The sequence below is a fragment of the Malus domestica genome, chromosome 07, assembly GCF_042453785.1.
Source record: "Malus domestica chromosome 07, GDT2T_hap1".
NCBI lineage: Eukaryota > Viridiplantae > Streptophyta > Magnoliopsida > Rosales > Rosaceae > Malus > Malus domestica.
Genome location: NC_091667.1, coordinates 31,550,001 through 31,573,041, shown reverse-complemented (window position 1 = coordinate 31,573,041; position 23,041 = coordinate 31,550,001). Strand labels below are relative to the sequence as shown.

Genomic DNA, 23,041 nt, shown 5'->3' with positions numbered 1-23,041 from the left:
TGCGGAATGTGAGATCGTAAAATATCTCAATCATTTTAAAGAATCTCAATCCTTTTTATTAATTAGAGTCCTAGTGCAATGTAATAAGGGCGCAAACGGACCATGGACTTGCAGGTCGGGGCAGGTTCTGGGTGAGTCAACATATTTTTATACAGAAAACTGGGTAGGGGTGTATTCAAACATTTGAAGACATGGCCCCCGACTTGACCACCATCTTTTGAGATCTTTCACGAGAGCTTTTGAGGAGATCTGTCGAGTTTTACTTAAATAGGTTCTGATTTGGGCTCTTCTGCATGTGGTTCTAACTTAGGTGGATACAAATTCTAGATTTCGGCTCTTTAGCATAAGCAATACTGATAGGAGTATAACAACAGCAACTACCACTTTTATCATTTAAGACACGTTTGGAGCAAGAAAAACAGATTTTGATTTCCTTAATAAATCAATCCCTCTAATCAAATACAAATTCTGCTAAAAGAAAGCAAACGGTTAACCGCGGAAAAAGAGAACCGAGAATTTTGGAGGTAAACTAAGACTGGCATCAAATCTGCCTTCTTCAGCTATGACTAAAAGGTAAAAGGTCGTACCCAGTGCACAAGGCTCCCGCTTTACGCAGGGTCTGGGAGAGGTGAATGTCGGCTAGCCTTACCCCCATTTATGGAGAGGTGAATGACTATGGGAAAAAAAATGCAACAGGCTAACAGAAGAAGCTCTTTATGCTTCATAACCCCGTAAGTTGGTGGCGCGTGCAACCCGGTTTACACCCAATGTGAAGGCACCCATTCTGAGATTACAATCATAGGTCTTGCACATGTTCTTGATGTTATGAAACGCCTGAGTCATGTACCTTTGAAGCTCGTTATTCACCTTCTCTTCATCCCACATAAACCCTTGAATGTTCTGCGATAAAATAAACCGAATTTCAGTGTGTTAAAATTATGTCTCTAATCGTCGAATGCTACTCAGAAAAATCGAGCTAAAGTTTCTCCTGTCAGTCACCTGAACCCACTCAAAGTAGCTAACAGTCACCCCACCAGCGTTTGCATATATGTCTGGGAGTATTATGACTCCTTTCTTGGATAATATCTGCACCAATAAAAGATCATCTCAGAATTGGAACTATCTTTCTTCGTATTTATAATCGCGGAAGAATGAATATGTAAGAGTACCTCATCAGCTTCTGGATCGGTAGGATGATTTGCTGCCTCGACGATGAATTTCGCCCTCACGGATGAAGCATTTTCCCTTTACAATAAGACGATTAGAACAGATTAATCTATGACAGCGATTATGTCTCCAATCAATGCAACATTGTACAAGAAACAATGAAAAAAAGCTCAAACCTGTTCAGAACTCCACCTAAAGCAGAAGGGATGAGAACATCGCATTCGTGTATCAGTACCTCATTAGGGTCCATGTTATCTGCGCCGTTGAAATTTAACAAACTCCCAGTGCTTTCCTTGTGCTTAATCAACTCATCAATATCGAGTCCATTCGGGTTCTTAACTGCACCAGTAATGTCACTCACAGCAATGACCTTACCGCCTCTCTCGCGTATAAGCCTTGCTGCCCAGGATCCCACGTTTCCGAAACCCTGTAAAAGTTCACCCAAAACTCAAAACTTTTACATGCTTACCGAAACTTCACTTCTTAACAAACACGACGACATCAATTGTGCATACATACCTGAATAACAAAAGTCAAGCCTTTGCATGACTTCCCATATTCTGCAAGTAAAGCTTCTGTTGCAAAAACGACACCGCGTCCAGTTGCAGCCTCCCTACCTAGTGATCCCCCAAGATCCTAAAAACCCAAATACAAGAGAAAACTTAAGACAGTTCCAGTGACAAGTATTTGATCGAATTCTAGGAAACCGATTTTTAGCTTAATTTTCCGAGTGTCGAATACTTACGATTGGCTTTCCAGTGACAACAGCCGGTGAGTGACCATGAAATTTGGAGTACTCATCCAACATCCATGCCATGGTCTGAGCATTGGTGCCCATATCGGGTGCGGGAACATCAGTATGAGTTCCAATGAGATCATGGATTTTCTGAGCGAAGACGCGAGTCAGACGCTCCAACTCGCTTAAACTCAAGTCCCTGGGGGTGCATCCTATTCCACCCTTGGCTCCACCATATGGAATGTCGACCACAGCAGTCTTCCAGGTCATGAGTTGAGCCAGGGCATTCACTTCATCCGGATCAACCTTTAAGAAACAAACCAACAACAAATTCGATACAGAATCCACCAACAGAAGACATACATTTCGGTAATCTATGCCGATGTTTTCTTGTGTGATTACAGATGAACAGTTTAGCCAAACCATTTAGAATCAAAGTTCATATCTTTTTTTACGTTACTGAAGGGAATCGAGCCTTGAACGTATCATAATCCTAACACGTTACTCCACCCCCTCCCTCGACACTTGGGTTCGAAAAGCTAATATCTTTAACCATTACTCTTCCCTCCTAAATGATATTTCAACAACCAGATCATGAAAAAGAAGAAAAACATAAGACTAACAAAACGAAAACAAAAACCAAATTAAGACATCATCGTCACCTCAGGATGATATCTAATCCCTCCCTTCATTGGTCCACGTGCATTATCATGCTGCACTCTGAATCCAACGTACGACACCAAGCTTCCATCGTCCTTGGGAATCGTGCACTCCACCTTAATCCAACAACACACACAGGAAAAAAAAAGTTCAAAACTTTCTCGAGAAACAAACACAACTTAATCAAAATTTGAGATTTAAACAAAACAAAAAAAAAGACACAAAAAACAGCTGATGAACAACAACCTTGATCTCTCTGAAGGGGATCAAGAGACTCGTCTCAATCTTAGCATCGAGTCCGAGAATACGCGCAGCGTTTTTAAAATTGCGGCTCGTTGCAGCGAGGGCATTCATGGCTGCTGATCAAACTCGAAAACAGAGAGAACCTGTGATGGGAAATGCTCAAAGCACCAGAAAAAAACTTCAAATTCACAAGAAGGTAACTTATGGCTCCGGTAACAATGGTGAAATGGGGTAAGTGAGACGGTAAAAAATGAAGACACAGAGTTGGGCAAAGGGTGAAGTGGTTGGTGAGCTTATATAGGGAGAGGGGTGGTAGAAAACGAAGGCTGCCGCTGATTTTAGAGAGAGAAAGTAGAGAGAGAGAGGGACAGATTAGTGCTGTTTGTGTGCTTAGATGGATACACTAATCAGGATTAGGGATAAGATTGAAGAGCTAGAGCTCGGTCAAGGCAATAGCTAGTATTAACAGTTATGAATTTACGAAATCGCCACTTGAATCAGTTCTTTCTTGAGTCGTGAGGTGCAAGGGCATAATGGTCAGTAGAGTGAGCAGTCAAGCGCAGCCAGCTTAATTTAGCAGATTTTAAGGGGGCAAGATCTTGACGTGAAATTTATGTGCATGGCATCAACAAATTAATTAATTAATTAATTAGAATTATTTTTTATTTTTTAATTACAATTTTATTTTTTAATTACCATTTTATTTCGTATATGTATTTGTCAGTTGTCACCCGCGTATTTGGCATCCCAGTCCGTTAGGGTGCGCTTGGTACGTGGGACGGGATGGGACGGAACAGGACGAGGCGTTCCGTCCCGCGTTTGGTACGCCAAAAATGGGTGGAACGGGCTGTTCCACGGGACAGATTTTGGGTGTTTTTGCGTCCCACCTCCCCCCTGGAACGGGTTTGTTCCACATCTGTGGAACACACTGTTTTACCATTTTAAGACAAATATACCCCATGTATTTTTCAAAAATTACACCTTCGTTCTGTCCCGTCCCGTCCCGTTCCGTCCCGTCCCGTCCCGTCTGCGTACCCTTAATTCCCCGTCACGACAACTCAGAGTTGAATAGGAGGGAGATGGCCCACAGCCAATGAGATTTTGCCAGGTGGAGACCAACTGCGGCAGTCCGCGCGCCAGGTTACTAAATTGGACCGACGTTTCGCCGCGTATTGGTTATGACGTGGACAGAGATATGCTTGGTTTTGTCCTTTTTATTTGCTTTCAATTTAAGAGGTGATATGCAATGCATCTGAATAATATTATTTTCCCAACACTCGATTATTTAGTAAACGAAGCATGCTTGATCTCGATTATATTCAATTTAAAATTAAAATTTAAAATAATTTCTAATACGATGAACAAACACAATTGATTGTTCTCTTGATCTCTACAAAAAGGATCCGAAGAGGATCCTTGTCCTTCGTTATGTAGTACTAGAATAAGCTTGTTTTAATGAGGTGTCGATCACGAGAGAGCTCGATCTCAGCAAGACAGAATTTGGAATGAGGACATACTTAGCAGCCTAAACATGAAGATAATATGTTCTAATGTTATAACGTAAGACTCTGAACATTCATCGCAAAACCACCTAGTAAATAAGTGGAGACCGGAGAGGTCCAAGATTTGATGATTCTCTTAACAAAATAGGCACATGCATGAGGATTCAAGGAACGTACGATTTCTCTCTTCTTGAAACTTTGTTTGCTTGGCTAGCACCTAGAGAACATCTATCATTTTGTACACTCGGTAGTAAAGAGGATGAATCAAACTCAAGACCTCGAGTATCATGGTAAACACTCGTAACTAACTTATTTACAAGTCCTTTCAAAGGACAACTATTTTTAGAATGTTATGGCATTTGGTGCGTCGGCTTGGAGGCTCCAACGGAAACAAAATTGATCTGTTCCATCTATCATTTTGCCTTTTGAGATGCTTTGGTTGTTTACCTTAGTTACTAGTCAAGTTTGTCGCCGATAAGCGCTATCCACACCCATTTTTACTTCTCATGCACCTCACAACTTTCGGCCGTATGAATTGAAAATCAATGGCAAGAAATTAACATAGTGTGTGAAAGATAAAAATGCGTGTGAATCGCACTATCCAAAAACCAAGAGCACATGTATGACCCATAAAAACAGATTTCCTTGTAATAGCCATACACTTTATATCATCCTTGAGTTCGAATTCAAAGAAAAATCATTCAACTCAACCAAAGCAAAGTACATTTTACGCTACTAGTAAAGATAGACAACCCGATCGAAGGACAGTTTTGAGTTAGGCCCTTAGCAAGGCACCTCATCGGATCTTCAACTCAATCGAAACTACTAGAGGGCATAAACAAAACCGTCTTCCAAGCTAAAAAAGAAAATACCGAACGATCTTCTCAAAGCTTTGTGATGTAATGTCACGATCTCACCAAACTCCCGCGCGTGCTCATAATAAGTGCCCCAGATTCTAACATCGTAATGTCAGAATCTCTCTGAAAGATGTATGGTCCTGCACCTTCAGTTCTTGGCCATTTTCCTACAATCAACGATAACTTTCAAAACACATACTAAATGCCTGAAATATAATGGACAAAAAAATTAACTGTCACAACTTATATGTCCCAGCCAAAGGCCATTCTTCCCATGGTTTCATAATACTGTAAATATTAAAAGTGCCAAGATTCTGCCACTGGGTAAAGAAAACCGCAGACCGTCCATAATCTCAAATGGTCAGCCAATAGGGTAAACATACCATTGCACTTAAATACAGTGACAGAATAGTTGTGAATATACTTTAATTTAAATGAAAGTTATGCAAAAAAATTGAAACAAGGGTCCCCTTACAACGCGTAGGCCAGACAAAAATTAAGGTGCCCTACACCAATACTTCCCAACCGAAACAGAAAATGAGAAAAAAGCCAGCCCAAAAATATGCATGATGCCTGGCAAGATTACCAGGATGCAATAGAGTAGCTCCATCTACTTGAAAACATCACACTAGTACAACTTTGACATCAATGAAATAAACATCTTATAACTCACTCCCACCGGATGGCTCAGATTTTAATTAGATCTGCTCAACGAACAACTGCAGAGTAGCTGTTCTCATCCTGAGAGGTGTAGTTTAACAAGAGCACATATCATCATTGCCATATATAGGTGGGAGGGGGAACAAAGACTACAACAAAAAACCATGAACAGTTGGGAGTGACATTCACAAGACCTGGTCGCAATTCGAAGTTGCCCCAGGAACTATTCCCACTCCCCTGTGGTATTCTAACACCCACCCCCTCCCGAAGAAAAAAGACAAAACAGAAGTATGAAAGAAATGAAAAAGAAAACTTCTTTGATTCTTTTCTGTTCTCCTCCCCATTTTTCTCCTGGCAGTGAAAATTGTATAATCTGATGGAATGTGCAGATTGAAATACACAAGTCACTGAACACTACTGCTAACCAATAATTTCATAGAGCAGAAAGATTTCGTGAACAAGTGACTTGACTCTTTGGGGTTAGCATGAACAAAGCCTTTGAGAAAGAGAGTCTTGCCGTAAACCGGTCGCTGGTTGATCTGATCGGACCCTGGAGGGATCGCTAGACCAGCAGCCAGACCAACAATGAATGTTTAATGATGGTGATTCCACACCAGGCTCAATAAATGATTGAATGTAGAAAGGGGAGCACTGAACATGCAGTGAGGATCCCTGGAAACCCCGAGAAGCCACAATAAAGTAATACCAACTTAATCTGCTAACCAATAATTTCATAGAGCAAAAATATTTCGTGAATTAGCTAATCACTATCAAAGAAACAAGAGAAAAATGCAGAAGCGGTGGATACCATAGATTGTCATAATGCTATTCTCAAAAGTCTGAAGACCAAGAAATTAAAACTCACCTCGCCTGATTTATTTTCCATTGCTGTTATTATGTATGATATTGTCAAGTTAACCGTCTTTCCTATAGTAATAACCACACGCATAAATCAGGAAACTGATCTAGTTTGGTCTTTTTGGTTAAAAATTGCGGAAAACTTGTGCTTCCAAAATACAGTTAGCATAAAATAAATACAGTTAATTAACATACTTCCTCTTTCTTCGATCAACCCCAGTATTCCTCGGTTCAACTTTTGGAGCAGACCCGGGGGGCATCGAATACTGCATAGGAGAAGGGGCTGGGGCAGTAGCTGTAACAGAAACAGTTGTAGCTGGAACGGGTGGAACGGGAGGCACAACTTGCTGAGGTGGAGCAGGTGGAGGAAGTGCGGGAACAGGTTCAGGAAGGGGTCTCGGCAAAATATGTTTCAGACGGTTGTTCCTATAGTTCTTCCAGAAATAGAATTGCTGCCTATGTGCTAATTCCTAGAAATCACAAAAAACCAGATGAACATACTGCTGGCTCCAACAAATAGTTCCAAACCATTAAAATTCGAGGGAGAAAATGCATCAGAAACTGACCTTGTTTCCGGGATGTGCCATTGCAGCCCGAAAGTTCGCATTTTGAAGTTGCTCAAGAAAAAACAGGCAATGAGGATACCTGAACAATTACAAGAAAATACTTCGAGGGTCAAAAAAACAAAACCTCAGAAAAGGATGCTTAGACTATTCAATCGGCTCAAAATGACCACAAAGCTATCACATGAGACGGGTTTTCGCTCACATTATAAATCTCGTATACTCGGGACGCTGCCAATACTGAAGATACTTCAAGTACCCAATGAAAGCCTCATCCTCAAAGTAACGATTCTGAGCCAAATCTGCATTGCATATACAAAATATAAGCTGCTCCGCCTCAAACGGAAAGACCCACTAAACATTTCTAGCGAAAAAACCCAAATCCAAATACTAAGAGATATATGTACATACAGTGAATGTAAGTGGGGTTTGCGAGGCACTGGACGAACTCCAATTCGAGCAAGAATCGCTGCCGCCCGTCATCTGGGTCCTTGTAAATACTGCTTGTCCTGCAGTTACAAGCACAAATCAATCAATTGAGCGAGTTCTTTCTCTGCTGCAATCAAACGGGTAAAATTTAAGAAATGACCCAAGATGTGTTCGGCAGCCGAGAAAGTACAGGAATCAAAGAGAAAAGGTAGAAATTTTAGCGATGAATTGAAGTGAAAGGGGAAAGGAAGAAGGTGGGTTTGCTTACGGCGGTGGAGTATCGGCTGTGTCATCGCTCTCTGTGCCGGACGCCATTAAATATCAACACTTCCAAACGCTAAGCACCCAGATTTGGGGAGCAATTTTCTGCTGTTTTGATTCTAATTTATTTTTAACGACTGAGTCGTCCCCCTTTTTTCTAGCTTCCTCTGTAACAGTTCGTAGCAACTAGAGCAACGAATATGGGCCGGGTCCGGTAAACCAATACAGAGCTCAATCCGAAAATGAATACTTAGCCCATTGGGGCACTTGTCTTCCCTAAATAAACAATTAAGAAACCATTGTGGGTACTCCTAAAAAAATAAAAATTAAAAAATATCTTAATAAAACATTTTTAATATTGTTCACTTTTAACGTTAAGGATATTTTTATCTTTAAAAGTCATTTTTAATACTATTTACTTACAACTTTATTTTGTCATTTTGATTAAAACTAAAGTTCCTTAAGACTTTTCGTTAATTTTCCTAAAAAATAAAGGAATTTTAACCAAAAATTCTTCGTACAGTTCACTTTAATGAAAAAATCACATTTTCTGGTACTATTCACTTTATCCTTATCGTTAAAACTCAAAATTTTCAAGTATTTTTCATTAATTTTTCTACAAAAAAAACCATTGTGTTTTTGTTCATTGTCCAATTTTCGGGTAATGATTCTCTCTGTATCAATTCACTCCGGATCCTCCTGATCATCGGGTAAGGATCATTTCTACTAACAATCAGCACGGACTCTGTAACCCATCTTCCTCTCGCTGCCACCGACGATGACAGTGGGCGGGGATCGGATCAGCCACAACAAGCTTGCCTTTACCTGTTTGTTCGAAGTCAGAGCAGTGGTGGTGGTTTTCCTTGGGGTCGGCGTCGGAGACGTCGAAGAATTCCCATTGTGTGAGACCCAGGAGTTCTTCGTCTTCAATTTCCAAGGGAAGAGGAAGGAGAAGAAAGATTTCTGATCGCAGGCTTTGAATCAAACGGCCAACATAGCTTGATCCGGAGGTCACAGATCCGGAGAGGATCCTTCCCAATTTTTGAGCTCACATATTGTTGATATCGAGTAGAATCTCAAATTCATCAAGTAAAATTAAACAATTTTTGAAATTTGATCCAACAATTACAAACAAGATACTTCTTTAAAAATTATAATAATTTTAATCATTAGATCAAATTTTCAAGAGCCCGGATTAATTAATTGATGGACTTCGATATAAGAAATCCGGGGAGGATCTCTTTCCCAAGTTTTTGAGCCCACATTGACCCGAGCTAGAGCTACCATACTACCCCCATGCACGAGCGGGAACTCCCCTCCCCAACTTTGAACCTGCACGAGACTTATAACTTAACCAGTTAAGTCAGACATTCTCGTGGTCAGCCCGAGTTGAACGGACTTGGATTGTCTGCCCTCCCCATCCTATACCCTCTCTAGCCCTCCTATTTTTGTGGTCACGGTTAAACCACGTCAACATTTTATATTCGCATTGCTTTTTGTCTTATTATTTCTATAAAAAAATCAATATAAAATGTTAACGTGGTTTAACCGTGACCACAGAATATAGGAGGGCATGGGGAGGGTATGAGATGAGGAGGGCAGACAATCCAAGTCCAAGTTGAACAGCCCCGTTCAGATATATACTCGAATCAATTCACTAGAACAATAAAAACTTACATTTTGACCCAAAAGGAAGACAGTTCATAGTTCTATTTCACTATTCCAATCATAAAATCAAATGCATAAACAGTTCTTGGAGTAGGGGATCCTTCAATGTTACGAAACATCCACACCGGTCTTAAAACTACAAATCTAAGCACAGAAATCTGTAAAAAGGAATCCTCTCTGATACAGCATTTGCACATTTGCCTTCTCTCATCCCCTCCACACATAAACTAAACTCTTTTCGTGCACTACAAATTCGAGAAAGAATCAAGTCGGCCTATGCCATGCAAATGGTTTGTTCAACTTCTTTTCTCCTGTTCCCAAAACTATAGATACGACCGTAATAAAACATATATGACCCTCACCCAGTGTAGCCACCTAGCAATTTAACTTCGTCATTGGTATGGTATAGGACCATAACCAAACATACCTTTCGTATAATGTGGCCACCTGCTAGTGATGTACTTCATCATTAGTATGGCCGATACCTCATGGGCCGCCTGAACCTTGGAACCCTCCTGCAGACAAGAAAATTCAAATCAATGGCATGTCATAATATGGGGAGTTTCATGCAAAGCTTCTGAGTGAGTGAGAGAAAGCATAACAAAGCTACAACTTTCGAGATGTGCAACTAATGAAATAACTGAAACAAATTTTCAATAAACTTGAACAAGCTGCAATACTGACAACTTGTTAAAGGACGTACAGAGCAGCCTAGGAGAAATGGCCAAGCCGCTTAAGGTCATTCTAGTTTCCATTTTTGACATTTCAGTAGTTTCGGCTTTTTTCCTCTTTATTCATTTGTTTTTTCTGTTGGAAAGTGCGTGAGGCATACAAAGAACAATAATACCTTTAAGTCATATAATACAACCAAAATGTAGCAGCACATGTTATGATGTAGCTGCAAGTATCATAAATTAAACAGCCGCACGCATTTGGTAGTATATATCCTTTCACATGTATTACTTGTATACTATCAACAACCTAAAATCTACACGCAAACGCACTAAATGGTTACAAATATAGGCTGGCACATTGATGGAGACAACATATAATTTTCCAAAATTCTATGCCTCTTGACTTCCTTACAAGGCAAACAAGTAGAAAAGGAGATCATTGTACTTACCCATAACCAAACGAAGGATAGAAGGGTGCAGCAGGTATGAAAGGCCTCCGAGATCGAAAAAATGGGTTGGGCCGCCTTCCTCGATACTGTTTGAGTCCAGGAACGTTTGTCCGCTTAGCGGAGACCTGTTAATATACCAAAACCAATCACTGTTACCCAATTGATCGCTAAAAAATCAATATTCAAATAAGTAGAGAGACCTATCTACATAAAATAAGAAAAGAAACAAAAAATCAAGTACCTTCAATTGACGGCCATGCAATTCTGACTCATTTAACAGGAGAGCATTCTGAACAGCCTCAACTTCAACAAACTCAACATAAGCAAATCCCTTTGGTTGACCAAACTTGTCGGTCAAAATTGTAACTCTGTTAACGGTTCCACAAGACTGAAAATGCTGCTGGACTTCCTCAGGAGTACATGCATAATCAACCTGAAGGTGAAATCAAACAATAGGTTCTCACTCTTGGTCTTACTACTTACAGAGAGGATCGCAAATATCACAAGGTAACAATTTAGAAAGAAATTTTTCCCTAGTGCAGATGAACTTAGTCAAAGACTTAGGAAAGCATACTAAAACTTGAGACTGCATTTTATAAGTACATTGAACTATACATTAACTAATACTAAGTACTTGTTCCAGTTTAAGTCAACTGACCCAACTATATCTGTACCAGAAATTATCCAAACTAGTTAGATTGTGGACAGTAAGTGGCTACTTGAAATTCAAATCTCAAACGAGAACTTAATCACACTCAGAAACCTTCAATAATGTGTAGCCTACCGGAAAAAAAAAGAGTCTATATAAACATACAGTCACCTAGTAAGTGCAAGAAAAGGACAGCAAACAAACTCCGTGGATAGCACCCTGTCCTAGGGAACGCCAAAAGCAAAAATGAAAGTCTCTCCCAAGATAAATTCAGTCATATCCTAAACTACGATATCTTTAAATTCTGAAAGATTTGAGTCCCTCCAAAATAAATTTGACAGGATGGAAAGACAGAGAGCAGAGCATGAAAACATAAATGCACTATATAATAAAGTCCAAACTTTAATGAAAAAGAGAAAGGGTTTTTGAGCCTCACATTACCAACATAGATGGATCTAGAATCCACCTCCTCCTTCTCAGCCTGAGACGCAGAACCACTCGAGGTATCTTCATTCACAATCAAAACACATAAAACAAAAAGTATTAGCTATACTGATAGATGTCATTACTTGAAGCATTAAACCTTAGAGTAAAATTAGATAGGGGATATCATATCTCATCGATTACAAACATGAGCAGTGCAGAAATAGTACTCATTCACATTATGTCAGCCTACTGTGTGACCAACAGAGAAAGACCAAAGATGTACAATTAGACAGAAGCTAAGAGAGTTCAGTTAGTTATCATATTAAGGGCACATAGTTACACAAAAGGATAGTTACACAAAAGGACTAATCTAGCTTACATAAAAGGGCAATAACTACACGCATACACAAATGCAGAACAAAATCTACAAAACCCAATAAATTAAAATGAATAACCATCGGAATCAGGAAGTTTATACATTTAACAACGGACAACCATGGTCAGTTAACGCGTATCATTAAAACTTTCCTGTTCTTTAAGCTAGCTTACATAAAAGGACAATGACAAACAATCCTAGTAAACCAAACAGCAAGTGTGGATGTACCCAGAACAAAATTACCAAAACCCAATTGTACAAAACCAATAACCTCCCAATTCGGGTACCCCATCCATTCAACCGGCAACGACTAACAACATGGGTCTCAGCATGCGAACATGTACTCAGAACAAAACTACAAAAACCCAATTGTACAAAATCAATAACCTTCCAGTTAGGGTACACTATCCATTCAATAAGCGATAACTAACAACGTGGGACAGTTAGACGCATCAAAATTCAAAACAATTAAATCTTTCCATTCGTTTAAGCTCTTGTGAATCAGCATATCCCCAACACACATCACAAAGGGACAACATAGAGGATTATGACCTAGCAGCATTACCTACACAGTCATCATTAAGTTCCAATTCGAACCCACCAAAAAACCCAATGCAGACTAACCCTAGATAAAAAAAATCATGCCCAAAACACCCAAAAGAAATTAGATTAAAAAAACGAAAAGTAAAATTGGATACCTTGAACAGCGCCCATCTCCTTCTCGACCTTGGCCTGCATGTCGCGGAGAGCGCCGGCTTCCTCCTCTATCTCTTTCAGCCGCTTCTTCATGTCCTCCAGCTCCTACACCACATAGAAACCAGAACCCGACCCGAATCAGCCCAACATGGTCAAACAAGAAGCTAGGCCACCAGATTTTCGATGTGTAATCGATTGAGGGAGTACCTTGGAGTTAGGGTCGTCGTTGTAGTCTTCGTCGTCGGCCCCATCGGCCCTGGACGACATGTCGACGTCTTCGCCGTCGTCGTTGGGGATCTCGGCGCCGTAAACCTCGTGCTCATGTTGCTCCTCCATGGCTCTCTCCCCCGGTGGTTGTCGGATTCAGTGTGATTCGGAGAGCGCGAGTGCGTCTGGTTTTTGAGGTTTTTGGTTTTGGGGATATTATATATTTGGGATCGGGCGGTCGGCGTGTTTGGGGTTTGGAGCTGAGGTGAATGCGGCTCAAATTTGAAATTTTAGGAAATTTATGGGGGTATTTTGGGGTTTTGACGTGTTTATCCGCTTGTCTTTGATAGTGTGAGTAGTTCTAGATTCCGACTTTTATGGCTGATCACGAACGTCCGAGATTGAACCACGTGGTAGAAAGAAAATCCTGCGGCTGCAGTTCGCTTCTTCTATTTCGTTTTGCTGTAGGTGTTCTAAACGGCGTCGTTGCGACGATTGGCACGTTTAAGAACTACTACACCACAAATTGGACTTTACCTAAAACAATGCATACAAATTATATGAGGTCTGGGAAAAGAGAAAAAAGTTATCAATACATGAATTTCAGAGAGTTTTTTATTTTTTATTTTTTTTGTCAAACGATAGATTTTATTATATTAGCCACCGACGAAGTTCGAACATACGTCGTCACATAAAAGTTCAACTCATTTCCACTACTATGGTAAATGGCCGCTTGCAGAGTTCAATTGACTTTCATAAAAAATGTGGATTTTAAGTGGATTCTACATAGATTTTATTATAGTTTTGAACAAACGATATTATATACACTAAAGGAGGTGGAGGAGCAGGCTAAGCCTCCCAATGGGCTAGCAATAATGTGGTTCAAATTTGCCTTTGGCGAGAATCGAACCTAAGACCTTTCACTTACCAATGAATAGGAATACCTCTCACTTACCTCACAATGGGCTAATTTCTTAATAATCGTTACCATTTTCAAATTTTAAATGTTTATAATTGTTAACAAGGAAGTTGATGTTAAACTGTGAAGTGATAGAGAGTTCATAGAGAATCTCACTTTTGAGAATATCCTCTTAGCATTTCTCTTATTTGGAATGATGATTATGTTCAAATTTGCCTTTAGCGAGAATCGAACCTAAGACCTCTCACTTACCAATGAATAGGAATACCTCTCACTTACCTCACAATGGGCTAATTTATTAATAATCGTTACCATTTTCAAATTTTAAATGTTTATAATTGTTAACAAGGAAGTTTATGTTAAACTGTGAAGTGATTGAGAGTTTATAGAGAATCTCACTTTTGAAAATATCCTCTTAGCATTTCTCTTATTTGGAATGATGATTATGACCAAATAATCGTAAGAGATTGCAAAACTGGTGGTGACAACGACAGTCATGAAAGTTAAGGTAAATATTGAGATTGTTAGAAGAGGGCAGGCCGACGTTTTGAATTCGTATCCCCTCCTCTCTCAATTAATTTTAGGGAACTCTAATGAAACACTCTCAGTACTGTTCACTTTAACGAAAAACCACATTTTTACTCTAAAAAGTCAATCCTGGTACTATTCACTTACAACACCTTTTTGTCATTTTTGTTAAAACTCAAAGTTTTCAAGCTCTTTTCATTAGTTTTCCTTTAATTTTTTGATTCAAAACATTTGGTTTTCAAGTCGACATGCGAGCTCATGCACTAAAATTGTCTTGATAATTTAATGTTGTTTTTTTTCAAAACAAATCATTTAAAAAAAAAATTGAAAGATTCTAACTTGAAAATCATTCAGGGAAGTGAGGAGCAATGCAACATTATCAATAATTAATTAATAATTATTATAGTTAACCAACGTGTAAATATTGATGACGCACAAAGTGGGCAAGTAACAAGGCCCAAATAGTTAGGCCGAACTATGGTACAATAAATATGATGCACATCATAAGAGTATTATTCTGGAGAAGTTAAGAGCATCTAATTATTATTATTTTTTTTGGTAAATAAAATATATTGATGAGAAAAATAGAATACAAGCAACAAAGAGTAGCTGAAAATACAAACACGCAACAAAAAGCTGTAGCTAAAAGAAAAACAGACAGCAAAGCTAACAACACTGCATCAAAGCAGCAAAAAAAAAAAAAAAAACTAACTATTCATAGTTATATTCCATTCCCGTAAAGTAGAGTCATTAGCAGCGGAATTGGTGATTTTCAAAGAACTCAATCGAAGTCTAATGGTGGACTTAATTGAGTTGACAACCACTGCAGCGGGTTGATTTGAGTTGAATCTACGGTTGTTCCGCTCCCTCCAAACATAATACACTGTAACATCAAGACTTAACTTCAAAATTGTGTCCTAAAAATTATCCCTACCACCATCGTATGTCATTAAGTTTAAAGACTTGGTGGCTTTCGATGGGGCAGGAGCCAATTCCTATAGTAGAGGGATTGTTCGAGGCCCTAAAAAAAGTTTTCCCACAATTGAAGACTATATAGGATTACCATGGTGAAACCAATTGGGTTTTGCGTGGGAAATGAGGCCCACCCACATGAAAGCTTATGTGCAGCCCTTCTGGTACTTCCTCCACACGCGCAGTTGCCCCAATAATCTCAGATAACTACTAACGTAGCTGCAGACGTGGGTTCACAGCGCACATGTGTCTTACAAGAAGTGCTTTTTGAATTCAAAAATTTTCACCAAAATCGTTTTCAATCATTCTAAAAGCACTCACAAATATAGAAAGTGTTTCTACGCAAACCCTAAAAGCAATTATACATCCATCAAAGCAAAAACCCTTTAGCCAAATGGATGAAGTGATGAGGCCTAAAAAACCAGTCAACGAAAACAAATATTGGTTACTGGCCAAGGCATTGATTTTCTCAATATGTGGCATTTCAAATAAGTGATGTTGCCCACTAGGTAGAATCACATCTCAATCACAAAAGCACCTCAAAGATGGTTTTTGCAGCATCAAAACGCCAAAAGCCAAAAGCACCGTAACATTTGGCCTAAAATGGCAACTGGCAATTGGCAATGTGCCTCATTTAGGCAAGAACAAATTGCTTTCTTACAGGATTAAGTTGGCTGGAAGATTGACCTCCATGGTCCTCCCATTTTCTCCAAAGAATATATTCCTTGGTGTCAGCTAAATGGTACACACACACACACACACACACACACACATAAAGGACATAACAAAAAATAATTTTGGCACTGAAATTATTTTTGTTCTTTTTACAGGTTATTAATAGCGAGTTCAAAATCTAATCTTTGCATCCTCGTCTCAGCATTGTAGTGGGTTTATGAAATCTCCACGAGATTTGAGCCTACGAACAGTCAGTTAACAGTCGACCGCGTCATGGGAAATAAGAAGAGGGAGAGAGGTCTCACATGAGAGTAAGAGCCGTGTTTGGTAGCCGAGGATGACTTGCCTGCTCTACCTAGAGAGACGAATTCCAATTTGTGTTCTGAGTGAGGAAACTCCTGTTTGGCCAGGCAGGCATCCTGGCTAAGTTGACAGGCTCTTCTTCCTCATGCCAGGCCTTCTCTGCTCCCTTGAGCAAAATTGGGGAAATTAGGACTCTCTCATGAAATAAGGTGTGAGCTTTTTAATTTGGCTAAAGTTATGTGCTTTTTCTTTTATTTTTATCCTTGGAATAATGTAGTTTCTAATGAGAAGATGTGCACAAAAATGAAAGAAAAAATTAACTTAGTTGACAAATGGAACTAAAGTGAAAATAAAATGAAACTATAATAACGGAAATGCAAGAAAAAATATAGAGACAAAAGTGAAATTCCGAGTAAATCACAAGATATCAGTGGGCTGTAAGAAACGGGTAGTGGTTCATATTTTATGCAAGATCTAATTGTTGCAAAGATCTATTAAATCTCTACATGCAGGTTCTAATCTTTGATTTTTCGGACCACTCAATATACATACCATGGAAGAAGAATTAGTCCTAAAAATGTAGGTACATTACCTTCACTTTACTATCATCAAGTATTGTGAAATTCACCTTCATACCAAAAGTTTTTTTTCGTCTCACTTACATACATAAAATGATGTTTTTCTCTCATATTCATACTTATGTTAATCTAACCGTCAAGAGTTCCGATAAAGCGTGATATGATATCCACGTGGACAATAACAAGTGTGATTAACACACCTTACAAGGGTGATTGACGAATGAGGATCATCTCCGGATTCTCTTTGTGAGGATCTTGGGGATTCTCAAATCCTGTTCGTTCATCGTACATCATGCAGCCAGAAATTATTTTAAATTAAATATAAATAGTATCTGACTAAAACTAACCGCACGATATATGATGAACGGATAAGATCTAAAGATCTCCAGGATCCTCATAAAGAGGAGAAATTTTTAGTTGTGATGGGAACACGGATATTATATCACGTGTTTTTATGCAAGTGGTGGAAATTTTTAATTTTTAAGTTATTAACCTTTTAACACACATAAGTAACACACCATTTTTATAAAAACACGTGGTGTACCATCTCGTATGACGGTTACATCAAAAAATATTTCCATAAAGAGGATCCGGAAAGGATCCTCCTGATTGACACACCTACGCCAGAAAGTCAGAGACCCCATTTAAACCCAGGTGGGCCCCAGTGGTCTCAACAGAAGCAACGGCTGGATTTCCTCCCTTATATAAATCTATTTGGCGGGAGATGTCGTTTCTGTAATCAAAGATATTTTCTTTTGCATCTTCTTCCTTCATCATCTTCAGCTTCTTCTTTATCGCCAAGTAAAAGGAGTGTTTATTCTCTGCATTACCAATTCGCCAGCAACACAAATTATCGAAAAATGCAGGAACTCCAATCGGATTGGTGCTCCCTACTCGCCTCCAAAGCGGTCTCATTAGAACAAATGGCTGAATGAATTGAAAATCAAATGGAGCTAAAGAAAACTAAGGGACGCAACGGAAATTTTCAAAATTGGCGTTAGAAGTAAAATTTGGACTCATGATACCTTTCCAGAAAAAGAACGACGGCCCGGTTCAAATTTACAGCTTTGACTTGATGTACATGATATTTTAGCCGTTCAAAGCCATTTAGGTTTCCAAAAACGCAATTTAATTTTTGTATTAAAAATTAAACTTTGTTTCAGGTTCGATTATTGTCGTTGTGTGATGACCAACAGAACAACACCGACCCGAAATTTGAATTTCAATGTACGAATTCACATTGCTTTCTTGGGGGGTTTAGTTTTACTTAAATTTGAATGTTGAAGTAACATATATATCTTCCAAAGCATCTAACTTGGTTTCTTTTGATTGATTTTCGGTGCAGAGCCCCGATGGGTTAACTGCGGTATCAGCCGTCGGAGATGAGACACTTCGATTCTGGGAGATCTTCGGACCACAAAGCATTGACAAAATCTCTCCTCCGGATACTCTCTTATCCGTCAAGGTGGATACAAGATGTAGTTAGTTTATAGAGAGAAGAAAATGTACATGAACAGCTCTATATATTGTTGGAAACCACAGAGAAATATACATGTCATACGCCTAAGTTCTATCTGCTCATTAGTTATGGATACCGCAAAATTTAGTACATGGCGCCGCCTAAACTCAAATGATCTCTATCACATTCGGTGCAGCATAGAAGGCAACGAGCCCAAAATTGCTTCCGGGTTGTCTTAACTGCAAATAAACTGAACTCATTCGGTCTCTGAGTCATCGCTCTTGTTGTCCACATAAATCTCTGGAACTTCGCCGTCTAATGTCTTCTCCTCCTCCTCTCTTTTCTTCTTCTCTTCTTCTTCCTCTCTTTCAGTAGCTCGAGCCTTTGCCATTTCAAGCCTAGAACTGACCGCTTCCCATGATACGAGTTTCTCCAGGAAGATTGATATGTAATCTACTCGCCGGTTCTGAGGAAAGAATCGAAGATGTGGTTGTTAGATGCATTGGTATTAGACAGAATGCATAGGCCCGAATCATAAGCTGAAAGTTCAAATGCTCAATAAACAGAGACTCACCTGAAAATCGAGGTAGTAAGCATGCTGTTGAAACAAAAGCAAATTCAAATCCGTTAGTAATGGCTTTTCCGAAAAGAACTGAGCAATATAACTATTTTCAAATAGGAAGAAACATGGTAAATGTCAAATACCTCCCAAACATCGATAGTAAGGAGCGGCTGCATAAAATCAACAAGAAAACTCATTACGCACAAGGAAGAAAAAGCTTAATGCGATTGGCATAATTTCGTTTAGACTATCTTTACATTAAAAATGATTTCGGAAGAATTGAGCCAGTAGTAATACTCACAGTATAATCCCAAATAAGGGGGTTAACGGCATTAGGACTCTTCACCACTACAAGCTTCTTGTCTTCATCAGATGGCTTAGGATTTACTGCGTTTCCAACATCAAGTCTATTCGCTTTATCTGGAAAAAGACGATACACATATTAGCGTACGCAAAATTCGGCATCAGAGGAATATCAATCTTCAAGCAAATAATATGAAGTGTTATGGGTAGGCAACTACTAACATGCAAGCCAAGCCCAGCCAGAGCCAAACTGTGTACTTGCAGCTGACCTTAAGTCGTCAATCAATCTCTCAAAAGAACCAAAGTCTCTATTAATTAGTTCTAGAAGTTCCCCGGATGGTTTTCCCCCGCCACCTGGTTTCATAGATTCCCAGAAGAAGTCATGGTTCCAGATCTGCAAACAGGTAAAAAAGAAGTAGGCAGTTAACATAATGGCACCAAACATAAGCTTAATTTCAACACAAATGTGTAGCTTCATATTGAGATACACCTCCCCACGCACCACAGAATATTATCAACTCGAACAATTCAAAATCGTGATAAGAAATCATCTCACGGCCAGCATACCTGCGCTGCCTGGTTGAAAGGGGGGAGCAGATCCCCCTTGTTGTATGTAGCAAGTATGATATCCTCCAACGACAATTCATTTAGTTCAGTTCCCGCTATCAACTTGTTTAGGTTATCCACATAACCTCTATGGTGCTTCCCCCAGTGATATTCTAACGTCTCCTTGCTCATATGCGGCTCCAATGCATCCTGCTCAAAACGAACATCAAAACAAAGTGTCGAGTTTTAAGCATTGGCTCAGCACTTCCATACAACGCAAACAAGCACCCGAATTTGATGGTTTATTTCCAGCAAAACTAGCTAGAATTCTCAATATATGATGAAATTGGGATTCCACCATAAAGGAGGATTTTCAAGCCTACACGTGGACAATAACTGGGTGACATGGAGAGCGTGTGGCCGTTTGGCTTCACACGAGGACAACCCGCTCTGATACCATGATGAAATTGAGATTCCAACATAAAACCAATTGGCAATATGGGGAGTAGCCTAAGACCATATAAGCACATAACAAACTTGTCCCTCACCGATGTAGGACAACTCTCAACAATATATAGCTACTCAATTTATAGTTTCTTATCCAAGTACCCAAATTTTACTATCCATATAGTTTCCATAGAGTTAAGAGATGAAATATTGAAAATTCATGGAAAATGGGTCAAAAGGCAATGGTAAAACAGTAATTAGCTACTGAAATCAGCTTTTAAATCCAGTTTCATATGCGAAGAAAAATCTTACTTACCAGTGGATATGGAGGAGGCTTCAGCTCAAATTGTGCCCTAATACCAATGGCGCCGACTTTCCTTCTGTATTGTCTCTGCTTTCACAGCATTAAAATTCCAAATTAAATACAAATAATAAACAATATAGGTGGCGGATTCGCGACACTACTTTTTCTAAATTTATGTTTTAGCTCTTTCTTCAAAGATTATGTCTATCAAAAGTAAGCCAATCTAAAAAATCTGACCATTGAATTAAAAGTTTAGATTTTATGTAGAATCTTAGTCGTCTATTTTCTTTGTATCGTCCATTTTCTTCTCTAAAAATGAATGTCTTAATAGTTTTGGATTCTTCTAATTTTTGTAAGGATTAATCCTGAACGATGTTCTAAAAGAGTTCAAATGGTTAAAATCGAAATAAGCAAACCTGTTTCTTTGGCCATTGCAATCTTCGAGCTGTTCCCAGACTTCCGTGGAGCCCTGTAAATTTAGATTAACCGATAAACTTAGTGCAAACCCATCTGCACACGGAGGAAGAGATGGAGCGGGGAAGAGGGTAATGACCTTGCCATGACGGACCCAGTGCGCTGGTTAGCGAACTAGGCGTGCCTAGCGCTGTTGTTACTGCCGCTGCAACCGCAACCGGTGCTACCATGTCCAATAAGTTGAAAACTCTTGATAAAGCTTAAGACTTTCAACGGGGGAGAAGACTGAATAGTAATATTTATTTCGGGAGGGCCACTTTATTGGGCCTATCTTCTGCATCATTGTGTCAACATTTATGTGTCATTGTGTCGACATGATATCGTCAAGTTAGGTAACAAATGTAGTACTAGTACTAGTGTACTAGGGGTGGGCGAACGGGGCCTAGGCTCGCGGGACCACTGGGTTCATGCGATTCGTGGTGTGTACGGGGCAAGTCTGAAAATTTGTAAAAATGAACACAGTGGGACGGGGCAAGATGGGTTCATAGAATTAACAGGGTGGGACGGGTCCAATAATCAAAGAAAACAGGCCTCGTTGGACCTGTTTCTCCTCATTTCAACTCTTGTTTTATGAAAGTGTAATGCTAGAGATATCAAATATTTTAAACCAAATCATTTGGTTTAAAAATTTGGTCTCTCTAGCATTATCATTGCTAGAATGGTAAATGTAGGAATTGGATCCTCTCCTGAGCACAAGCTCAGGAGCCTGCTGACCAGCGCACGTGGACCGTTAGATTTTGATCCAACGACTACAAACAAGAGGTTCCTCTAAAAATTATAGTAAATGTAATTGTTGGATGAAAATCCAACGGCCCACGTGCGTTGGTCAGCAGGCTCTAGAGCTTGTGCTCAGGAGAGGATCCAATTCCCTAAATGTATCTGTTGTGGGAGTAGACTAGTACTAGTACTACATTGGTTTCTTCCTGTGGGAGTACACTTGTACTACACTTGTTTTCAATCTTTATTATATTTCGCACATCCAAAGAAAATAATTTGAAAATTTTGAGTTTTAATGATAAGAACAAAATAAATGGTAAAGTGAATAGTACATGATTGACTTTTTAATATAATTTTTTTTTTATTAAAGTGAACAGTACCGTGAGATTTTCATTAAAGTTTTCGTCCAAAATGACAAACCGAAATAAACCAAATCCAAATGCCATGTGACGAAACGACATCATTGATTCATTTGCATCAATCAAGCAACGTAAGAAGGTGCCAAAATTGCCAAAAGATGCAACATTTCACATCCACGCAACAAAACTTGAGACACTCCATCATCAAAATCTGCAACCATTAATTCACTTCCCATCTTCGTCTTCTTCTCTCTTTTCCTACAGCCTTGGATTTGGGTACTTCAATGGCAGACATGAACTCCGACCAATCATTTCAGTCACCAAACAGTCTGATGCCTTCAACACCTCTCCAACTGTCCGGTTTTCTCACCGGAGACACCATCCAAGTCAGAGGCGACACCGGAAATCTGAAGTTCTCAGTACAGTTCAGTGTCCAGGAAAAACAAACTTATGATCATGAGAATCGCAGCATCCTCAACTCTCTCGATGCAAATGCATGTTTCCCCGAAAACCATTCTTGTGCAAATTCGAGTTTTTCTTCGTACATGACACCAAACGATGTTCAAGAAGTGGAAGATCATGGCAATGAAGTAACACATTCTTGTGAGACAAGAATAAGTGGAGAGAGTCACATTGTGACCAGGCTGAGAAGTGGGGTGATATCGCGGCCGGTGACCTATTTTCCTCGGATACCATTGTCCGAGAGTAGGAGTTTGATTAGGCGTTGTGAGAAGGAGAGGCCAAGGAAGAAAAAGTTTGACGTGTTTGAGAGAGTGCTTAGAAGGCATAGTTGCCCTATAAGGCCGTGTACTTC

The 23,041-nt window shown here is 39.4% G+C and overlaps 5 protein-coding genes and 1 long non-coding RNA gene across 9 annotated transcripts in view; 1 reads left to right on the top strand and 5 right to left on the bottom strand.

The window, feature by feature from the left end:
• Positions 1 to 563: 563 nt before the first annotated feature.
• Positions 564 to 3,072, bottom strand: LOC114825902 (glutamate dehydrogenase 2-like). Its single transcript, XM_070825348.1, has 8 exons — positions 2,810 to 3,072; positions 2,566 to 2,679; positions 1,913 to 2,209; positions 1,687 to 1,803; positions 1,344 to 1,594; positions 1,170 to 1,245; positions 1,000 to 1,086; positions 564 to 900 (listed from the first exon to the last, which is right to left on the bottom strand). The coding sequence occupies exons 1-8, from the start codon at positions 2,915 to 2,917 to the stop codon at positions 715 to 717; spliced, it is 1,236 nt and encodes a 411-aa protein (XP_070681449.1). The 5' UTR covers positions 2,918 to 3,072; the 3' UTR covers positions 564 to 714.
• Positions 3,073 to 4,931: 1,859 nt separating this feature from the next.
• LOC103439572 (mediator of RNA polymerase II transcription subunit 31) lies at positions 4,932 to 8,237 on the bottom strand. Of its 3 annotated transcripts, XM_008378133.4 has the most exons (7): positions 7,944 to 8,237; positions 7,658 to 7,755; positions 7,452 to 7,548; positions 7,250 to 7,328; positions 6,879 to 7,153; positions 6,691 to 6,752; positions 4,932 to 5,332 (listed from the first exon to the last, which is right to left on the bottom strand). In XM_008378133.4, exons 1-6 carry the CDS (start codon positions 7,988 to 7,990, stop codon positions 6,740 to 6,742), a joined length of 609 nt encoding a protein of 202 aa, XP_008376355.1. In that variant the 5' UTR covers positions 7,991 to 8,237; the 3' UTR covers positions 4,932 to 5,332; positions 6,691 to 6,739. The 3 variants fall into 3 exon arrangements, with proteins under 3 accessions (XP_008376355.1, XP_008376354.1, XP_070681448.1); XM_008378132.4 differs by lacking the exon at positions 6,691 to 6,752 and having other exon boundaries at positions 7,944 to 8,135; XM_070825347.1 differs by lacking the exon at positions 4,932 to 5,332 and having other exon boundaries at positions 6,690 to 6,752; positions 7,944 to 8,135.
• Positions 8,238 to 9,614: 1,377 nt separating this feature from the next.
• LOC103428530 (polyadenylate-binding protein 1) lies at positions 9,615 to 13,384 on the bottom strand. The gene is made up of 6 exons (XM_008366631.4): positions 13,082 to 13,384; positions 12,877 to 12,979; positions 11,813 to 11,883; positions 10,969 to 11,160; positions 10,728 to 10,852; positions 9,615 to 10,119 (listed from the first exon to the last, which is right to left on the bottom strand). Exons 1-6 carry the CDS (start codon positions 13,208 to 13,210, stop codon positions 10,074 to 10,076), a joined length of 666 nt encoding a protein of 221 aa, XP_008364853.2. The 5' UTR covers positions 13,211 to 13,384; the 3' UTR covers positions 9,615 to 10,073.
• A 5,138-nt stretch (positions 13,385 to 18,522) lies between these two features.
• On the bottom strand, positions 18,523 to 21,980 carry LOC103420753 (superoxide dismutase [Fe], chloroplastic). Of its 2 annotated transcripts, none has more exons than XM_029106006.2 (9): positions 21,231 to 21,980; positions 21,094 to 21,146; positions 20,690 to 20,764; positions 19,948 to 20,136; positions 19,603 to 19,774; positions 19,379 to 19,497; positions 19,221 to 19,247; positions 19,090 to 19,113; positions 18,523 to 18,981 (listed from the first exon to the last, which is right to left on the bottom strand). In XM_029106006.2, the coding sequence occupies exons 1-9, from the start codon at positions 21,319 to 21,321 to the stop codon at positions 18,772 to 18,774; spliced, it is 960 nt and encodes a 319-aa protein (XP_028961839.1). In that variant the 5' UTR covers positions 21,322 to 21,980; the 3' UTR covers positions 18,523 to 18,771. The 2 variants fall into 2 exon arrangements, with proteins under 2 accessions (XP_028961839.1, XP_008357013.2); XM_008358791.4 differs by having other exon boundaries at positions 20,690 to 20,767; positions 21,231 to 21,431.
• A 224-nt stretch (positions 21,981 to 22,204) lies between these two features.
• LOC103420755 (uncharacterized) overlaps positions 22,205 to 23,041 on the bottom strand; it is a 2,181-nt gene continuing 1,344 nt past the window's right edge. The window contains exon 2 of the long non-coding RNA XR_527134.4: positions 22,205 to 23,041. This exon is cut by the window's right edge and continues 571 nt beyond it. This is a non-coding gene — a long non-coding RNA (uncharacterized lncRNA).
• The window catches only part of LOC103420756 (uncharacterized), a 1,002-nt gene continuing 472 nt past the window's right edge, over positions 22,512 to 23,041 (top strand). Inside the window, exon 1 of the mRNA XM_008358792.4 lies at positions 22,512 to 23,041. This exon is cut by the window's right edge and continues 112 nt beyond it. Within this exon, the coding sequence (XP_008357014.2) occupies positions 22,512 to 23,041 (530 nt within the window).